The 17,072-nt window shown below is 36.9% G+C and overlaps 3 protein-coding genes across 3 annotated transcripts; 2 read left to right on the forward strand and 1 right to left on the reverse strand.

The window, feature by feature from the left end:
* Nucleotides 505-4,625, forward strand: LOC18604203 (LEAF RUST 10 DISEASE-RESISTANCE LOCUS RECEPTOR-LIKE PROTEIN KINASE-like 2.4). Its single transcript, XM_007036562.2, has 4 exons — nt 505-1,482; nt 2,516-2,622; nt 2,714-2,743; nt 3,359-4,625. Exons 1-4 carry the CDS (start codon nt 827-829, stop codon nt 4,498-4,500), a joined length of 1,935 nt encoding a protein of 644 aa, XP_007036624.2. The 5' UTR covers nt 505-826; the 3' UTR covers nt 4,501-4,625.
* LOC18604204 (NF-X1-type zinc finger protein NFXL1) lies at nt 5,897-9,929 on the reverse strand. The gene is made up of 2 exons (XM_007036563.2): nt 9,733-9,929; nt 5,897-9,509 (listed from the first exon to the last, which is right to left on the reverse strand). Exon 2 carries the CDS (start codon nt 9,408-9,410, stop codon nt 6,162-6,164), a length of 3,249 nt encoding a protein of 1,082 aa, XP_007036625.2. The 5' UTR covers nt 9,411-9,509; nt 9,733-9,929; the 3' UTR covers nt 5,897-6,161.
* Nucleotides 12,342-17,048, forward strand: LOC18604205. Its single transcript, XM_018118278.1, has 5 exons — nt 12,342-13,225; nt 14,567-14,719; nt 16,134-16,232; nt 16,369-16,524; nt 16,604-17,048. The coding sequence occupies exons 1-5, from the start codon at nt 12,554-12,556 to the stop codon at nt 16,736-16,738; spliced, it is 1,215 nt and encodes a 404-aa protein (XP_017973767.1). The 5' UTR covers nt 12,342-12,553; the 3' UTR covers nt 16,739-17,048.

The raw sequence follows: 17,072 nt of genomic DNA on the forward strand, positions 1-17,072 counted from the left end.
AGCTATGTCATCACATCACATTAACATACCACGTCATTATCAATTATAATTTGTCAACATACCGTATGATAATCAATTATGATATGTCATTGTATCACATTAGTATCACATGTTATAAAAAGACAAATGATATTTTGATTAAGTCAATTATTAATTATAAAAGTTTATTCGGTTTAAAATAAAAATATAAAGATTTATGTGGTTCAAAATATAAATTATAGAGACGTAATACCAAAACAAAAACTTATTTTAATTTTTTTTTAATAGTTTTGAAGTTTTTTTAGATATTATGTCTAAATTAAATGCTGAAATGCTTTGAGATGAACTAATGTGAATGGAAAGTATGAAGTCTTTTAGCAAGTGCAGAGAGATATTTTTGCAAGAATATTTAACGAAGACTAGACCCACCTTAAAGACATGTTATTCACGAGCTTTAACTAATTTTGGACTATTATTTGACTAGTCAAAAAGTCTTTTAGCAAGTGAAGATATTTCTGCAAAACAAGAATGCAAGTCTAGTTCTGAGAGAGAGAGGGAGACAGAGACAGATTGTGTGTGATGAGGAACACATTAATGGTGGGGGACTAAATACTCAAGATATTAAACAATGTCGAGGAAGTTTGCCACGATATGAGAAGAGGAAGTGGGCCACTGAAAGCTCGAGTGTTGAAAAATGCTTGTTAGACTGATTTTTGTTAGCATTCCTCATTGCGATTCATTTCCTTTCCCACCCCAGAAGAGGATCATTATCTGCTACTAGCGCTAGCATTGTTCTCTTCTTAATTGCATCAGAGTCGATACCCTCGTCTCACTCTTTCTTTGTAATATGTTAATTAGGGCAAAACTTGCAATATTGGGCCTTCTTGCCCTTGCTTTGTCTCAGCTCCTTGATGCCGTTGATGCTGCAAGACGAGGCACCCACGATTGCAAGCGCTCTTGCGGAGCTTTAAACATCCGCAGCCCTTTCAGATTCAAGGGCGACACTCCCGAATGTGGCGAGTATGAACTAGTATGTGAACATAATCGCACCATTTTGGACGATGTTGATTATGGAAGATTCTATGTCCTAGACATCTTTTATAATCACACCATTCGATTGGTGGATGGGAGTCTGAATAGTGATGAATGCTCCATTCTTCCCAAATCCTTTCCATGCAGATATAGTTTTATTTATTTTTTAAGCTGCCAAGTTCTCATCAACTCCCCGCTCTACATCGATGCCTCTCCTTGCGCCAACGCCTCCTTCTCTCCGCACCCTTACTTTTATGCTGTAGATGGCAGAGAGATACGCAACGCTATTGATTTGCATGAATCCTGCATCATAGAAGTCCAGGTTCCGCGACCCTTTCAGCTTCGGTCTTCGAGTATCAGCGGTCTCTCTATTTTCGATATTCACCAGATGTTTCTCAAGGGTTATGACGTGCCGTGGAATTGCGCACCTGCTTCTTTTGCTTCCAGCAACGAAAGTACACTTGGAAAGATGTAAGATTAATTTGGAGCATCAACACTCCCCCTCCCCCCTTCTTCCCCCTTTGTTTTGAGGACATTCGTTTAATTTAATAGTACAAAAACAATACTAGTAGTTGATCATTTAAATTAAAAACATCAAATTATCTGTTTAATGGCAGTATACCATACTTTTATAAATAGCATCAAATTCCCTTTTCCCTACCTAGAAATAAATGGTTAAATGCTCATTTTATATCTAATATTTACCAAATCTTTTATTTCACAATTCAACTTATTTTTTTAAAATCAAAATCCAATTTTTTAAAACAATTTTATCCATTTAAAAAAATACTGAAAAGAGTTTGGGATTACCGCCCCATATATAGAATTAGAACTAAGCAAAAATTTTTAAATAATAGAAAATTGATTCCAACCTTAGAGTTGGTTTCGGTTTTCTAATACACCCAATTTGGTTGCTAAAAATACGTATTCCATTTGGTTTGATTTCTATCTATTGATTGAAAAAAATTGAAATTATCCAAATAAAAAAGAACAGTGTTTTTAATTTATTTTATTGTTTATTTATTTTATTTATAAAATAATATTTTATTTTTATTTTAAATTTATTAATAATATATATAACATTTTTAAAAAAATCAAAGAACTGAACGGTTGAATTCAAATCGATAAAATTCGATTTGAGTCAATTTGATTTTATAAAAAACATTTTATTTGGTTAGATTCAGTTTTTGAAAAATCAAAATAGTACAAGCTAATCAACAATTTTTCAAATTGAACTTTGCCAAACTATATGCGGCACTACATAGAACTAACTATACAAATCTATATTTCTATATTTGTTTAAGGTTATTCTCACAAGAAAAACAATTAGTTTCATTTATAGTGTTTATCATTTAAAAACGTAAATAAAAAATTTGATATTAAACTGAAATATTTGGTAAATATTAGATCCTTAAAATGAGAATTTTTATTTCTAAAATATTTGCAATGTTTGAAGTGAACATTTTCAATGTATTTCTCACCTAATTTTTCATTACTGACACAGATTAAGCTGGTTGATGGATATCATTTCAGAGTATCTTTACACTTTGCGAATGTTTTTTACCCACGGTTCACTATCACCAGATCTCTATGAAGATTATTACTATGGAAGTATGTTTTTTCATTTCATCTCTAATTTGCTTATGGCTTTTGCTTATTCCTTATTCCTTGCTTTAAACTAATCTTTACCCCTTTTTATCAGGAATCCCATTTGCTTTATTCATAATCGCAGGTGAGAACGCTTTTACCCGTGACTTAATTAAGCTTTAATGATTATGTGCACGACGACCCAAGTTGCAAAATACTAATATCCCTCACACCTCTCATGGATATGTAGAGGTAAATAAAAATAATTTTCATTAGGTAAAATAAGTATATATTATTTAAAAAAATTATGATAATAATCAAAGAGATCATGAATCATGACATGTTCTTTCTCTTTTCTTTTCTTTTTTTTTTAATCTTTCCATTGCACAATTATGTGTCATAATAAAAAGTTTGAGTTAATTAAACAACCAATTTAAATTGAATGGTGAAGTTTCCAATATTTAGCTACTTTGAGTTATCACATTAATTAACTAATAACGTTATATATTTCTAATTAGTAAAAACAGATAGTCAATATGTCTTGTACATCATCAAAGCTTTTTCCACCCTATTTAGCTATGTAAAAATATTGTGTTCTCATTGTTGGAAAATAAATATTCTACTATTTGTGATAATCAAGAAGATAAAAATCATACCCGAGTTATATTGATTAAATCAATTCTAATAAAGCAGTGCTACTTCCGTTCCTCGTCTTGTGTATTTATGCTGATGTCTTCTTATTAATAATTCTCTTGTACAGGAGTATATATTATTATTAGAACTCCATTGGGGGTTTCATGCTTGATTGCAGCTGTGCTAATTAAGTTTCGAAGGAGACATTTGTCTATGGATGATAACATTGAAGAATTTCTTCAAATGCAAAATAATTTAATGCCCATCAGGTATTCTTATTCCAAAATACAGAAAATGACAAAATGTTTTAAGGATAAATTAGGACAAGGTGGTTATGGTTCAGTTTTCAAAGGAACGCTTCGAAGTGGGCGTCTTGTTGCAATAAAATTGTTAAACATGTCGAAATCACATGGGCAAGATTTCATCAATGAAGTTGCTACCATTGGAAGGATTCATCATGTTAATGTGGTACAACTTATTGGTTTTTGTGTAGAAGGGTCAAAACAAGCACTTGTTTATGATTTTATGCCAAATGGTTCTTTGGATAAGATCATATTTTCAGGGGAAAGAGATACCACTTTATGTTGGGAAAAAATATTTGAGATTGCAATTGGTGTGGCCCGAGGTATAGAATACTTGCATCAAGGATGTCAAATGCAGATTTTACATTTTGACATCAAACCACATAACATTCTTCTAGATGAGAACTTCACTCCAAAAATTTCAGATTTTGGCCTAGCAAAATTGTATGCAGTAGATCACAGTATTGCGTCTCTCACTGCAGCACGAGGTACTCTCGGATATATTGCTCCGGAATTGTTTTACAAGAACATTGGGAGTATCTCACATAAGGTTGATGTTTATAGTTTTGGAATGTTGCTAATGGAAATGGTGGGAAAGAGAAGGAATTTGAATGCATTTGCTGAGCAATCTAGTCAAATATATTTCCCTTCATGGATTTATGATCGATTTGACAAAGAGGAGGTTATAGAGTTAGGAGATGTCACTGAGAATGAAAAGAAAACTGTAAGGAAGATGGTCATAACTGCTTTTTGGTGCATTCAGATAAGGCCTACTGATCGTCCTTCAATCAGTAAGGTCTTGGAGATGCTTGAAGGTGAGGTTGAGCTACTTGAGTTACCTCCAAAACCTTTTCTATTATCTCTTGACAGCTCATCCAAAGACTTTGCAAGTAACAATTTGGAGGAGGAGCCCACGACGTCGACCCTTGATGCTACCGTCGAGGGCATGGAAATGCCTCCAATGTAAATACTGAGATTAAAAATATGGAAACCATTAGCTTTAATAAGTTCTACTCCCTTACCCCCTGATGTTGATGTATGGTTTGATTTCTCCTTACTTTCTAATGTAGGGTTTTGGTTTCCTTTTATTTATTGTTCTTGTTCGTTACTTTTTTATATATTTTTAATTGTTATTTAAATAAGTAATGAATTATGGACTCATAGATATGAATGATGATTAAAAATATATCAAAAAGTAATGAACATAAAAAAGATGAAGGAGAGCTTAACTCTCTAATATCTCTCATATATCAATTTAATTCTTAAGATCTATATATTCATATATACATGCATGATTATGATTGTGATAATTAATTTAATTTATTTTTCCTTTATTTAAATTAATTAGGATGTGAATTTTGTCGTAAAGCATAAACTTGGTAATTTGTTTTGTTAGGGAATGAGGGATTTGAACTCAACTTTTTCAATAAATAGATAGTTTAAACTTACCATTAAAGTTAATAAAACATGATACTTAGCAACAATAAGATTATTTAAGATAGTCTGTTTATTGGAAAAGGGCTGTCTTTGTTGTTGATGAGTACCTGTTGGCTACCCCTGTAGGCTTGAATCCCCCTTGACATTTATTATCTACATATAGAGAGATATAACTCTTTAAATTCCCTCATTTTCTCCCACAATTTTACCAACATTAATACAGAAAACTATGGGTTTTCAACTTATGGACAAAAAAAGAAAGCTTACTCAAACAAGTTTCAGGTGCCACCACAAGCACTCAACAACTCTCATGTGCTCAAATCAGACAACATGCAGAAAATTATTGCCATTTTAAGGTACTACATTCATTCGTACTATGATCAAGAAGAAACATGACTCACATAAAACAAGAAATGTGCCTGAAATTCTCAAATGACAAGACAGAAGAAGGAAACCACAAATTTAAGATCAAAATTCCAGTGCAATCAAGTATATGAAAAAAAAAAAAGAATGATAGGAAAAAACTGGCAGAGATCGTACGTTCAACATACACCTTCCAAATAATCAACAAGTTGTGGTTGTTCCTACAATGAAACTCAGTAAGCAGACCCCTCCATCTGCTATCAAACAAAAGATTCATGGGTTGTGGCTGTTTTTATAACAGAAACTCAGTAGAGAGACCCCTCCATATCAAGTCAATGCAGTCATCCATTGAATGGATGCACAAGCAACAATTCCATAAGACAAGATGAATAACTGTTACATAAAAGCTCCGTTTTGTAGGTATAAACTACCATTTTATCAGATCAAAAAAGGTATAACAGCATCTTGTATGAAGTTTTCATTCTTTTATAGTGATAAAATATAGTTCTCTTGCAAAAAAAAAAAAAAATTGGGATTGCTAGAAGGAAATTGGCGTCAACACATTGACAATAAGGTTGTACATGAATTAGCTACCTTGTATTGCAACAAAAATTCACCTTTACAGTAAAAGAGGCAAGGCCTTGCCCAGACAATGGAAAAAAGAGAAAACGAATTTTGAAAGATCATACTCACACCCTTATGATAATACTGGGTGTAAAGTAGACAACTAAAAACCAAACCGAAGTTTTTCCAACCATTTGTGAATGAAAATGGGCAGCCCCATCAGCCTGACCATAAGCTTAATGGTATTTTTCTCTTTTCTCTCTCTTATTCATAAGCCTTTTCCCAATCATCCACTACTTCCGATGGCTCAGGTTCATTAAAACCACCACCAGGTAGCCCAGCCGAATTTGAATTGGCAGTATTTGAATCCATACCTGAATTGGATAGAACTCCAGCAAGTTTTGAAGGATCTTCAGTTTGAACTGTTCTAGAAAATGAGCTTAAACCTCTTTCAGAATCAAGAACACTCCAGCGGTTAATTGAAGAAGCAATTGGAGTTTCCTTCGCTTTCCACACACAGCCTGGATCAGAAGTGCCACCATAAGATTCTTCACTGCCCCATGAATCTTCCCTCCAACCAAGCTCCTGCACTACAGCCTTCTTCCACGGATTCCCTTTTAAAGCTGAACTTGCCCCTGCTCCTCCCCATGCATTATTAGCAGTTGATGCTACTGATGTTCCAGCACTTTGAACAAAGATAACAGCCCCATAATAAACTGAGCCATGATCCAACCTCCTCATTGCTGTTGAAGCTCGAGCAGGATCACTAAATACAGCCAATGCATTCTTGTCATTCAACCAAACAAGTTCACATTCCCCACCAAACCTTAATACCAATGCACTTATATCTGCTTCTCGAGGCAAATCTAGGAAAGAAACAACAAGCCTCGGATCCATGTCTACCAGAGGATCAAAAACTGGTGGATGTAGTCCCCCAACACCGGTCGCCCCCTTAACCCCAATGATACGAGGTGGGGGTTTGGATTTGGGAGTAACATGGACCACAATAAAACGCTTGGGCTCCCAACCAGCAGCACTAACAGCAAGCTTCCATCTTTCTGCTATTATCCTGACCGCATCTCTCTTATCCTTCAGCATTGGACAGAAAACATGAATCTTCAGACCTGTTGCTGTTCCTCTGTTCTTGCCAAGTACCAAAACCTTGCATCTCTCTTCTATAGCTAAAACCCACTTTGCATCACGCCTATATAGGTCAGAAAGTAACTCAGATGTAACTGAATTCTCACCAAAATGAAGAGCATCCAAGTTTGGGGAAGTTATGTCAAACGCATCTGCAAGAACCCGTTTACGATCCAACTTAGCACATTCATCATCGCACATAAGCTTCCTTTGTCCAAGAGGAATCTTCTTGCCAGTTGAATCCACCGGTTGAAGGGGTACTGGCAATTTTTGGATAATAGAAGCTTCATAAACTGTATCAGCATTGAAACTGCTAGTAGAGCCCCCAGCATCACAAGGAACACTGGCAGTTATTCGGCCACAAGAACACGTGATAGTGACTCGAGAATCACACCTAACATCAGGACATGGTGCAGAGGGATGACAAGGTGCAGTGCATGTATGCCTGCAGTCTCTCCGAGGGGCACCACATGTCTGCCCACAAGAAGTTCTGAAACCTGGTTCAGATCCAGAAGATATATCACATGGCGCTAGGTGACAAGTCCTCCCACATGCATGCAAACCACACTGCCTGGTCTTGCCACAGAGCTTGTTGCATCTGATATCTTTTGATCCACAAGGAATGTTCCTAAGAACAACATGTCCTCCAATGCACTCCTTTGCCACAGGCACAGAACAAGGTGGACAATCACCAAAGTGGCAGCTGTGAGAAGATGAATGACCACAAGGCTGTGGAACTGAGCATGGGAGTTGACATGAAGGAGGCGGCGTACCACAAGGCAATGGAGGAGGGATTGAAGTTCTTCCACAAGCACATGTCAAATCAGTGAAGATTGTTTCCAAGCATGGAGGGCAGTGGCCACTATGACAGAGTGATTCACAAGAATGATGCCCACACCTTAGCTTTTTCCCACATGCCATGTGGCAAAAGTGTGGATCCCAATCACCAGAGGGAAGATTATTCGAGTTTGAAAGAGGACAGCATCGCTCACTACATCGGTGTCTACCACAATTCTTCTTATGCCTACAAGGCTTGTCACATGTAAATCTCTCATTCTCAAGTGTTGTTTTGTAGCATTCCACCCTCCGAGAAGTTGATCCACATCGGCATTTTTGGGTAACAAGAACTGAACAAGGTGGGCAATCCCCAGAATGACATACTTGGTCACATTGGTGCACTCGACAGGGAAGGAACTTTGCACATACCTCTGAACAAGTTGGAATTGGGTCCAAACAACTTTGCCTTTGCTCCTGCAAGCTTGTTTTCCCACAATAACAAGACTTGATCTTGCTTGGCATTAACTCACAGTCCCCACAAGGACCAGGATGACAAATCTCAGCACAGTTATGATTGCCACATCTAAGCTTCTCTCCACAAGTTGAACTACAAGAAAAGATACCATCTTCTGCTTTCACTTCTCCCTTCACAGCCATGTCTCCACAGATGACAAATTCAACTTTTTTCCTGCAGAAACAGGGGGCATTAATCAGAATCTGGCATGGATCACAAGGTCCCACATGACATATCAGCTCACAACGATGACGCCCACACTCAAGAAGCTTATCACAGCGCTGACCACAAGTAAGAACCGGCTTTCTGTCAGAGCATCTGGTTGTAATAACCTTCTTTCCACAAGGACACAACCGTGGTGGAGAAAACGCCTTACAAGGAGGGCATGGACCAGGGTGACACTGTAAAACACAAACATGAGGACAAAGTTCATCCTTCATCACTCCAGCACCTAGTCCCAGCACCTTCTCAAGCGGCTTTCCACAAGGCTCCCCACAAGAATGAGGTGTCAAGTACAAATCAGAAGGTGGGTCTGTTCTCTTGCCACAGAAGCAAACATATCGAATCTCCTTAGATGACGTCAACTGCACAGACTGACAACCAGGACAACGCCAATTAAAACCCTGGTTCTTCTCCACCACCAAATCAACAGAGGTGGGTGCCCTAGCCCACTTCTTAATACAATTGAGGTGAAAAATGGAGTAGCAACTCGAGCACGACCATATGGGGGCAGACCTCCGTACCGTATCATAACAAATCATACACTCAACCGTACTCTTGATAAGCTTGTCCTGAATTTCTTGCACAAGCTGTGGCAAATTTGGATCAATCTCCTTCTTCACCGCCACATGATTCTCACTCCTTTCCTTTTCCCTATCTCTCCTATGATTCGTGGGCCGACCAATTTTTCTATACCTATTATCATTTTGAGTTGAGGTGTGGCTAACGTTAGGAGTTGAATTAAAGGTGGCTGCTGAGTTGCTTACGACGGTGGTAGCTGTAGATGAATATCCTCCAGCAACCCATTCTTGACGAGTGCTTTGGGAAGGGTTTCTTGATCTATTTCGGCCTTGAAAGCTCATGTATTGCACGTCGACAAACTTTGTAATTCCGATTGAATTGTTTTCAATTAAATGAAAAGATTCAAATGCTAGCTTTAGCTTTTATTCCTCCTCCTAAAACTGCAATCCCACCAATCAAAAAACATTTATCAGAAATCATAGCAATCCCTTTGTTCCCAATGACAGACAGACAAACAAAAATGAAGACTACATATTGATTTTCAATTAACAGAGATACATCACTGACTTAATTAAAAAACCGAAAAACAGAGAAAGTCCAAATCCATGAATTATGAAAAGAAAGTGGAAGCGAAGATAGAGAAAAGACAGAAATGGAACGTACCTGATCAGCAAAATGAAACAAAGAAACAAAAAAAATGCGTTTATCCTGTTTTGAGTCTGCTGGTTGAGAAGTTTGTTTGTTTAATAAGTGGGGTTTCTCTTTCTCAGTAGAGAAACCAAAGCGACCCAACAAAAGAAGACAAGAGAAGGGGGGGAGAGAGAGGAAGAGTATATGTAGGGAGGGAATGGCTTGGGGCTAAAGAAAACGAGACATATTCGTCACCATAATCGCATGACTTACGTTACTCAGCCTCAAAGACTTTTCTTTAATCATTTCTCTATCATAATTTATTTCCTTTTGTAAGCATACGGTGCACATGCGTCCTTGCTGCCCACTCAACTAAACCGCCATAACTGAGAAGCTTGAAGCGCTTTAGACGGTCCAATTGTGGCATGGGGCTCCTAAATGTTGGACAAGGAATGGGCCTGTGGTTTGAGGCCTGAGTCCAACCATCCCTTTTGGTCAGTTGCTGTGTGCGTAAGCAATTTCTGTCTGCTTGACTCGACCGCAGGAAAATGGAAAGAGAAGTTCAATGATAAAACTCAGCCCAATATTGTCCAACAAATCAGTCTAAATGTTGAAAAGGTTGCAATCCAAGTGGTATTACAAACGGCCAGGGTGGGCGCCGTAGCTAACAAGGACTTGTCCATGGAAATGGTTACTGGTTTGGCTCTTGTCTCGAAGATAAAACTTTTTTTGAGTCCGCTAGCTTGTCGTGATAACTGTAACTGTGCTACTCTAGTTGTCCCCTTTGTCTCTCGTATCCATGCAAAAAACCTGTCTCTGGCAGTGGCAGCTACCGCTTTTGCAGCCCTGCCTCATTGTCCATGCCCACACTCCCCTGTTACTTTCTTTCCAGGTTCAAACCAAAGTCCAATTTGCTGCTAAGCTGTTCGTGCTCCCGTGCCTCCTACGGCCTATAGGTTGCCATCTACTCCAAAGGTTACAACAACTGAGTAACTCTTCCATTTATGACTTGACAATGAACCATGACGTTGTTTCAGGATGGATGGTTACAATGGAAATATTATTATTCAATCTCTTGTAGAGCACATTATTCAAGATTAATGCAGTAGATGAATGATCATCTATTAATTTATTAATTGAACCAACTCTCCGTCGGTAATATCCATTCCCCTTACAATCTCACCCACTAGATGGTGTAAATATTTCTGGCTGTTGGCTGTCAAAGTTACAGAATGATATACAACAACCTTTACAGCTACTATTAACCACAACAATTACAGGGTGAATGAATCTACTTTTCCTTTGGTCAGTGGGTGTGGAAAAGGTCAAATATTGAGGAAGACCCAAATATAATAATTCTAACAAGAAAGTTAAAAGAAAAGGAGTAAGTGAGCATTGAAGAAAAAAAATAATAATGGGCCAAATATCGAGAAAATAAAAAGGTAAAAATGGGTCAGTAAAAACTCACTTTATTTTGATAAGTTAAGCAATTTTAGTCAGAATGAATTATTGGGAAACTTTTTTCTTTGTCCATACACGTTTGTTTCTTTTGGATGGTCCATGGACAAAAGGGCTAAGCCATTGGCATAGGTGCACACAGCCAGGACTAGATTTCAAAGAATTTGACAAAAATGCAATTTGTCCCATAGAGAAAAAAAATGAAAAAAAAAAAAGAAACCCATCTTCAAAATTCAAATTTGGTTGGAGAATCCTATTCAGAAACAAGTTCATGGGTTCTTTTCTCACCAAAATGGTAACCTATGGCAGGGAACCTCAGATCTAGGGAAAATGGAACTTGCCCCCCTTTTACTTTCTGTTGGCTTAATGGTCAAATTGCTTGGCTGCCAGGCCAATGCCTCAATGTATTCTCCTTCAAAATTATTGCAATAAACAAGCATTATTTTCAGGATTAAGAATTGATGATAAAGTATGATTAAAACAGCTTCCAGGATTCTGCTGAAAAATGATGCTTAGGGTGTAGAAAGAACAAAAACCTGACCCAGAAATGGACCCCCACAGAATTGGATGCTTTCCACTTAAGACATCACTTGAGTCAAAATTAGACCTTCTCACATGATTGCTACTATTTGGCCTAATACAGAAAACAACCAACAAATATTCAATGATGGCCTGTAATTTTTGTATTGTAATCCTCAATTTCAATACTCCTTTGATTTTTGACCTTCTGATTTTCTGTGTAGGGCCCTTTGAAATGGCATCCATACTAACCCACAAATCTGACTTTTTGAAGACTCTATACCCCATAGATGCTGCCTAAAAGAAAGAAGGAAATACCCCCAAAACTCTCAGCCTCAAGTAACTTTTGCACAGAAAAAGACACAGAGAGGGTGAGATTTAAAACCCCTTTGGCCCTGTCCCTTCTTTAATTTTCTTTCTTTTTTATGTAAGTTAGATCAGTTTTAAAGCTTAATTAATAACATAACAAGCATCAGTTACAATTGTTTTAGAGGACAAAGCAAAAGTTTATTTACATTTTAAAGATTCCAGAGGACTGAGGCTGCCTTTAGATAGCAAAATCCCCACAAATTCCAACAAGAAGACAAACAATAGCCCACCTAACAAACTCTTATGTATTAAGGAAAAGAAAAATCTCAATAAGTTTCTTAAAAAAAAAAACATTAAATAAGTAAAAATTGAGCTGCACAGAAAACTGTTCTTCATCAAAACCAATCAAAATTCTCTCCACTAAAAACTCAAAGGCCACTCCTCCATCTTCCCTCTCTCTCAATCCTTTAATCAGTTCCAAAATTCTGTTATTCTTCATTAACATTTCTCTTTCTTTCTCTCTTGTAAAAAACCAGACCAAACCAAACCCCCCCAAAGAAAAAAAGCCATGCCATTTCTTACAGAAAACTCAGCTTCAGCTTCATCTTCAACAATAGCAGAACATCTAAAACTAAGAAGACCACCCAGAAACCAAATCAACATAACAGAAACAGATCCAAACCCTGTCCCAGATATCCCATCTGTAGTCCAATCCGCTCGCTCCAAATCCAGCATTTCCTCTCTTTTCCTCTCCACTTTCTCCTCCACCAACAATGAAACAACAACAACCACCTTGCACCCTTCAACAAACACCAAAAAAAAAGCCAACCCTTTTAGCCAGTCCACTCTCAGAGGCCTTGGCTGCACTGCATCTGCATCACAGCAGGTGTCGGTGCCTGCCATGATACGTACATCAGCTGATTGGGAAGCGAAGAAAGTGAAGAAGAAAAAGAAAACGCAGCAGCAGGAACAAGAAAAGAAGAAGAAGAAGCAGAAGAAGAAGAAAAGTGGTAAACTTGTTGGCAATGAGAATAGTAGTAATAAGGTGCATCATCAGCAAGGTGTGGTTTTGAATGAAGGGAGTGGTAATAACATCAGTTGTGGGGTAATTCAGGATGTGTGGTGTGGACCTGGAATTGGGTTTTCAGCTGATGCTGTTGGCTCTGTGGATTGTGTTGTGGCACGGAGAAATGTGCCTGCCAGAGGGAAGATTGATGTCGAAAAGGTCAACCATAGGGAGGTATATTTTTATTTCCTTTCGTCCTTTTATGTTATGTAGTTATGCCTTTTGGGGTTTAAATCCCATGTCAATGGATGAGTTCTATGAGTTCTGGGAGGTGGGGATTGTAAATTTGTTTGCTTTGGTACAATTTGGATTTGAGTGTCGTACTTTTTCATGTTTTTCTATTCTTTTTTTTGTTAATCTGGTCCAGTTTTGTGCTTTGATCTGGATTTGGCACCAGGCTTAGGCATTATTTTTGTTTCTTCTTTTCCTCTTTTTGGTACTTAGTCTGTTTGATTTTCTTTTGTGGATGCATTCATTTTATAGCAAGCGAATGCATTTGTTTATGACTTTTCATTTCCCTTTTGATAATTAAGACGTTTTGGTCATTGATAATTTAATTATGAAATGGTTAATTGATCCGTGCCAAAAAATTTTCCCTTAGGGTAATCTCATTTCCTTGTTCTTTTTCCTGGAAAAAAAAAAGAGTTAATGGAAGTTATTTAAGAAACCCGACATACCTTTGTTGCTGAAGTTGATTCTTTTATATACCTTTCTTGACCCTTTGGCTAAGATCAAGTGCAGTGAAGTTGGTTTCTGACTTTCTCTCAACTCCAATGATGAAACATCTGCCTTGTCATTGACCAGCCCTATAAATCTATTTTTGTTTGAAGTTTTTAATGTATTTCTTGAAATTAGAGTGTTATAGAAAAGTTTATGTATCAGTCCTAATAGACTTCTACTATAATTCCCTTGTTTTGATAGAGAATATCTTCCTGCTGTACTCAGTTCAATGGTAAAACCATGTAAATTTTATGAGTATGTTTTATGCAGAATACCTTTGTCATGCACTCAGCTTGATTGACTTACTGGCCTTACTATTGTTTGGGTGCTTTTGGGTTATAATCTGTTTGATTGCATGTCGTTTTTTGATTCGATACTCTTATCTTATTCATTTCTTTCTCTAATATAGTTTTTCATTGGTGTTTAGTGTGTTAAGCAGCTTTGACCCTCCAATTCTTTTATTAATTAACAAAAAAACCGTGCACGTATAATTTAGCTTGGTTTCTGACGAAAGGCAATATCTTTGAATAGAAGGCCTATCATGGACCCCATCAAAGTAGGATACTTATACGGAGCTTTTGATAAGAAATTGAGTGTTTGAATATATGAGGATTCACTTCTTCCTTTCTATAAATGAGGTTTCTTCTCCTAACAGTTTCCTTTAAGAGCAAAAGTTTGTTTAACTGATTCAGTTTTCTCTCCCCCCAAGCCTGATGATTGTTCCACTATAATAGTACTTGTGACATAACTTGTTTTCTATGTTGGCTGATTCTGCTGCTTCATTTGTCTTGGCAGCGTTCTTGTATAGCAAGGCGGACTGTAAATCCTGAAACCCTCTCATTTCTTGATTCTGATTCTGCCTTAATCTCAGCGCGTCCTGAACCCGATTTCTTTGGAGCAAGATACTATCGCCATGTTCGACATCCTTCTCCAGAGGGGCTTGCTGAGGTATGTCTATACTTTTGTGGCCTTTTATACAAATTTCAACATAATTTGTGGAATCAAAGATTGGATATGTGGAAAAGTGTTTCTGATTATGGGTTTTTAAGGATTCAATTTTGGCATGTAAAGTGCACAGCTTTTCATTCTGCAACAATATAATATCCAAGGATTCTTACTAGCAAAATGAATACTGTTTTCCACCTATTCCTCATGGTCCTCATTGAAAATGCTTTTAGCCCCTTGAAATTCTGATTGTTTGAGATTCTCTTGTCAAGAAATTTAAACATATATTTCTTTTCCTTGTTTCTTATGGGTTTAGCTTTTTTGTTGTCTTAGGGGGAAAATATGGTCATCATGTGATGGGTTAAACTCAGTTTCTTTTTTTCTTTTTTTAAAGTTTATTGCCTTTTGGAAAGAAATGAGAATGGGATGGTTAAGGCTTTTTCCTGGTAGTAATGTTGACCATTCATACATGACCCATTGACACTTAAAACAGAACAATTTGTTTGGTCATTTTGAGTGGTGATCCCTGATGCAATAACTGAAATTTTGGCCTATCTTAAAGGGAGGAGAGTTGGCGTATGACTTACTTTATTGGATATTTTAATCAAAACTTCTCTTCTGAAACTTAAACTCAGTTGACTATTACTTTCTGTACATGATGTAAGCTTTGCCTGTGAACATGAATTTCATTTTCGAGAAGTTAGATGTAAAAGAAACATCAAATAATATCAGAAGTATGACAACATTCATTTGATCGTGTATTGTGTGAAAAAACCTCAAGAGTGAATTCAAACAAAAGTGACTTGATTGGAATCAAGGTTGCTGTAATATCATTTTAAAGTCACATGAAACAAATTGGGGGTAAACCAGGCAATCATTTTCGAAGCTATTATTATATTTGTGGTGTAGTAATAGCAGCTTATTAATTATTCAGAGCCAGTTGTTCCTATGGAATTAAAGATGCTTGGCTGAAATTTATGTATTAAAAAAATTCAGAGATTGCTCACTGTGGAAATACACAGTACAAGGTATACGTTTTCTATAAATGGAGTATGATGTCATGTAGGGCAGCTTCAAATGAATGCAAATACACCACTAAAGAAGAGAGATTTTTATGTATTGACATTTTAATATCTCATAAGCGAAAAAAAAAAAAAAACACAAGCGGTTCAGCATGTGAGTATTGGTGAACGAGAAATTCTGATTACATGATGCTATGAATTATGGATTCAGGCACTACGGTCTCTTAATTTGATAGTTTTTAAAAAAACCTGAATGTTCATTTGGAATTTATGGGATATCATCTCTTGCATGCACTCAACAAACTTGAGGAAAAGCTTCATATTATGCATGATTAAGCTCAGGTAGGATCTATTTTTAATTTGCATTGCCAAATTTTTGGTGGCGGCTGGTGCAGATAATGATGCTGCAGAACAACTTGCTAATGGGGGGAAGATTAGATTCACATGATCGATTCAGCGACTGGAGGCTTGATATTGACAGCATGTCTTATGAGGTATGTTGTCTTTATCCTCTTAAATTGCATGCTTACTTCAAATACATAAAACTTGGTTATTTGGTTCAATAGATTCTTATTCAACTCTTGATTCAGTATAAAACTAATAATCTTTGTTCAAACTGTTGTGAAACAGCAACTGCTGGAGCTTGGTGATAAAATCGGTTATGTTAACACTGGATTGAAAGAAGATGAGATAAGCAGATGCCTCAGAAAAATTAAGGGCTCAATCATGAATGAATTGCCACCAAACTTACACACGCATGTGGATAAGAAGTGCAGCATCTGTCAGGTGAGTTTTTGATGAAATTGCCTACTTGTTACTCCCGTTCCCTTCAATCATGATTCTCATTTGAATCCTTTGAATATAGGAGGAGTATGAAGCAGATGAAGAGATGGGGAACCTATATTGTGGACATAGCTTTCACATTCAATGTATAAAGCAGTGGCTTGTGCAGAAAAATACTTGCCCTGTCTGTAAGACTGAGGCAGCAACTCAATGCTAGCAGTCATGGATTCAATTTAACCCTCTTTGTTTGTGTATAGATTTTGCTCCAAATACAAAAAGGCAAGGATTCAATTTTTTTTTTTTTATGGGTTTTTCCTTTGGAAATGTGTGAAGAAGCCTCGAAGGGTTCGACTTGTGTTTGCTTCAGAAAATGATGGGGGATTACTGTTATTTGGCAGAATCAAGTCAATGGGGTCGTGGGATATGGACAGGAGAATTGTTGCAACTTTGCTCCTCTTCTTAAAGTCAATTTATTATTTGTGATTGTGTTGCTATACTTTGATATAAATACTACTTTGATTTTGGTATGTGCTGTGTTCAGATACAGTAAC

This window comes from Theobroma cacao, chromosome 3 (assembly GCF_000208745.1).
Source record: "Theobroma cacao cultivar B97-61/B2 chromosome 3, Criollo_cocoa_genome_V2, whole genome shotgun sequence".
Taxonomy (NCBI): Eukaryota; Viridiplantae; Streptophyta; class Magnoliopsida; order Malvales; family Malvaceae; genus Theobroma; species Theobroma cacao.

Coding starts and splice junctions, on each gene's coding strand:
- LOC18604203 (XM_007036562.2), top strand. CDS start 827: ATGTTAATTAGGGCAAAACTTGCAATATTGGGCCTTCTTGCCCTTGCT. Junction 1,483..2,515: donor GAAAGTACACTTGGAAAGAT/GTAAGATTAATT, acceptor TTACTGACACAG/ATTAAGCTGGTTGATGGATA. Junction 2,623..2,713: donor TGAAGATTATTACTATGGAA/GTATGTTTTTTC, acceptor CCTTTTTATCAG/GAATCCCATTTGCTTTATTC.
- LOC18604204 (XM_007036563.2), bottom strand. CDS start 9,410: ATGAGCTTTCAAGGCCGAAATAGATCAAGAAACCCTTCCCAAAGCACT.
- LOC18604205 (XM_018118278.1), top strand. CDS start 12,554: ATGCCATTTCTTACAGAAAACTCAGCTTCAGCTTCATCTTCAACAATA. Junction 13,226..14,566: donor AAAAGGTCAACCATAGGGAG/GTATATTTTTAT, acceptor TTGTCTTGGCAG/CGTTCTTGTATAGCAAGGCG. Junction 14,720..16,133: donor CTCCAGAGGGGCTTGCTGAG/GTATGTCTATAC, acceptor CGGCTGGTGCAG/ATAATGATGCTGCAGAACAA.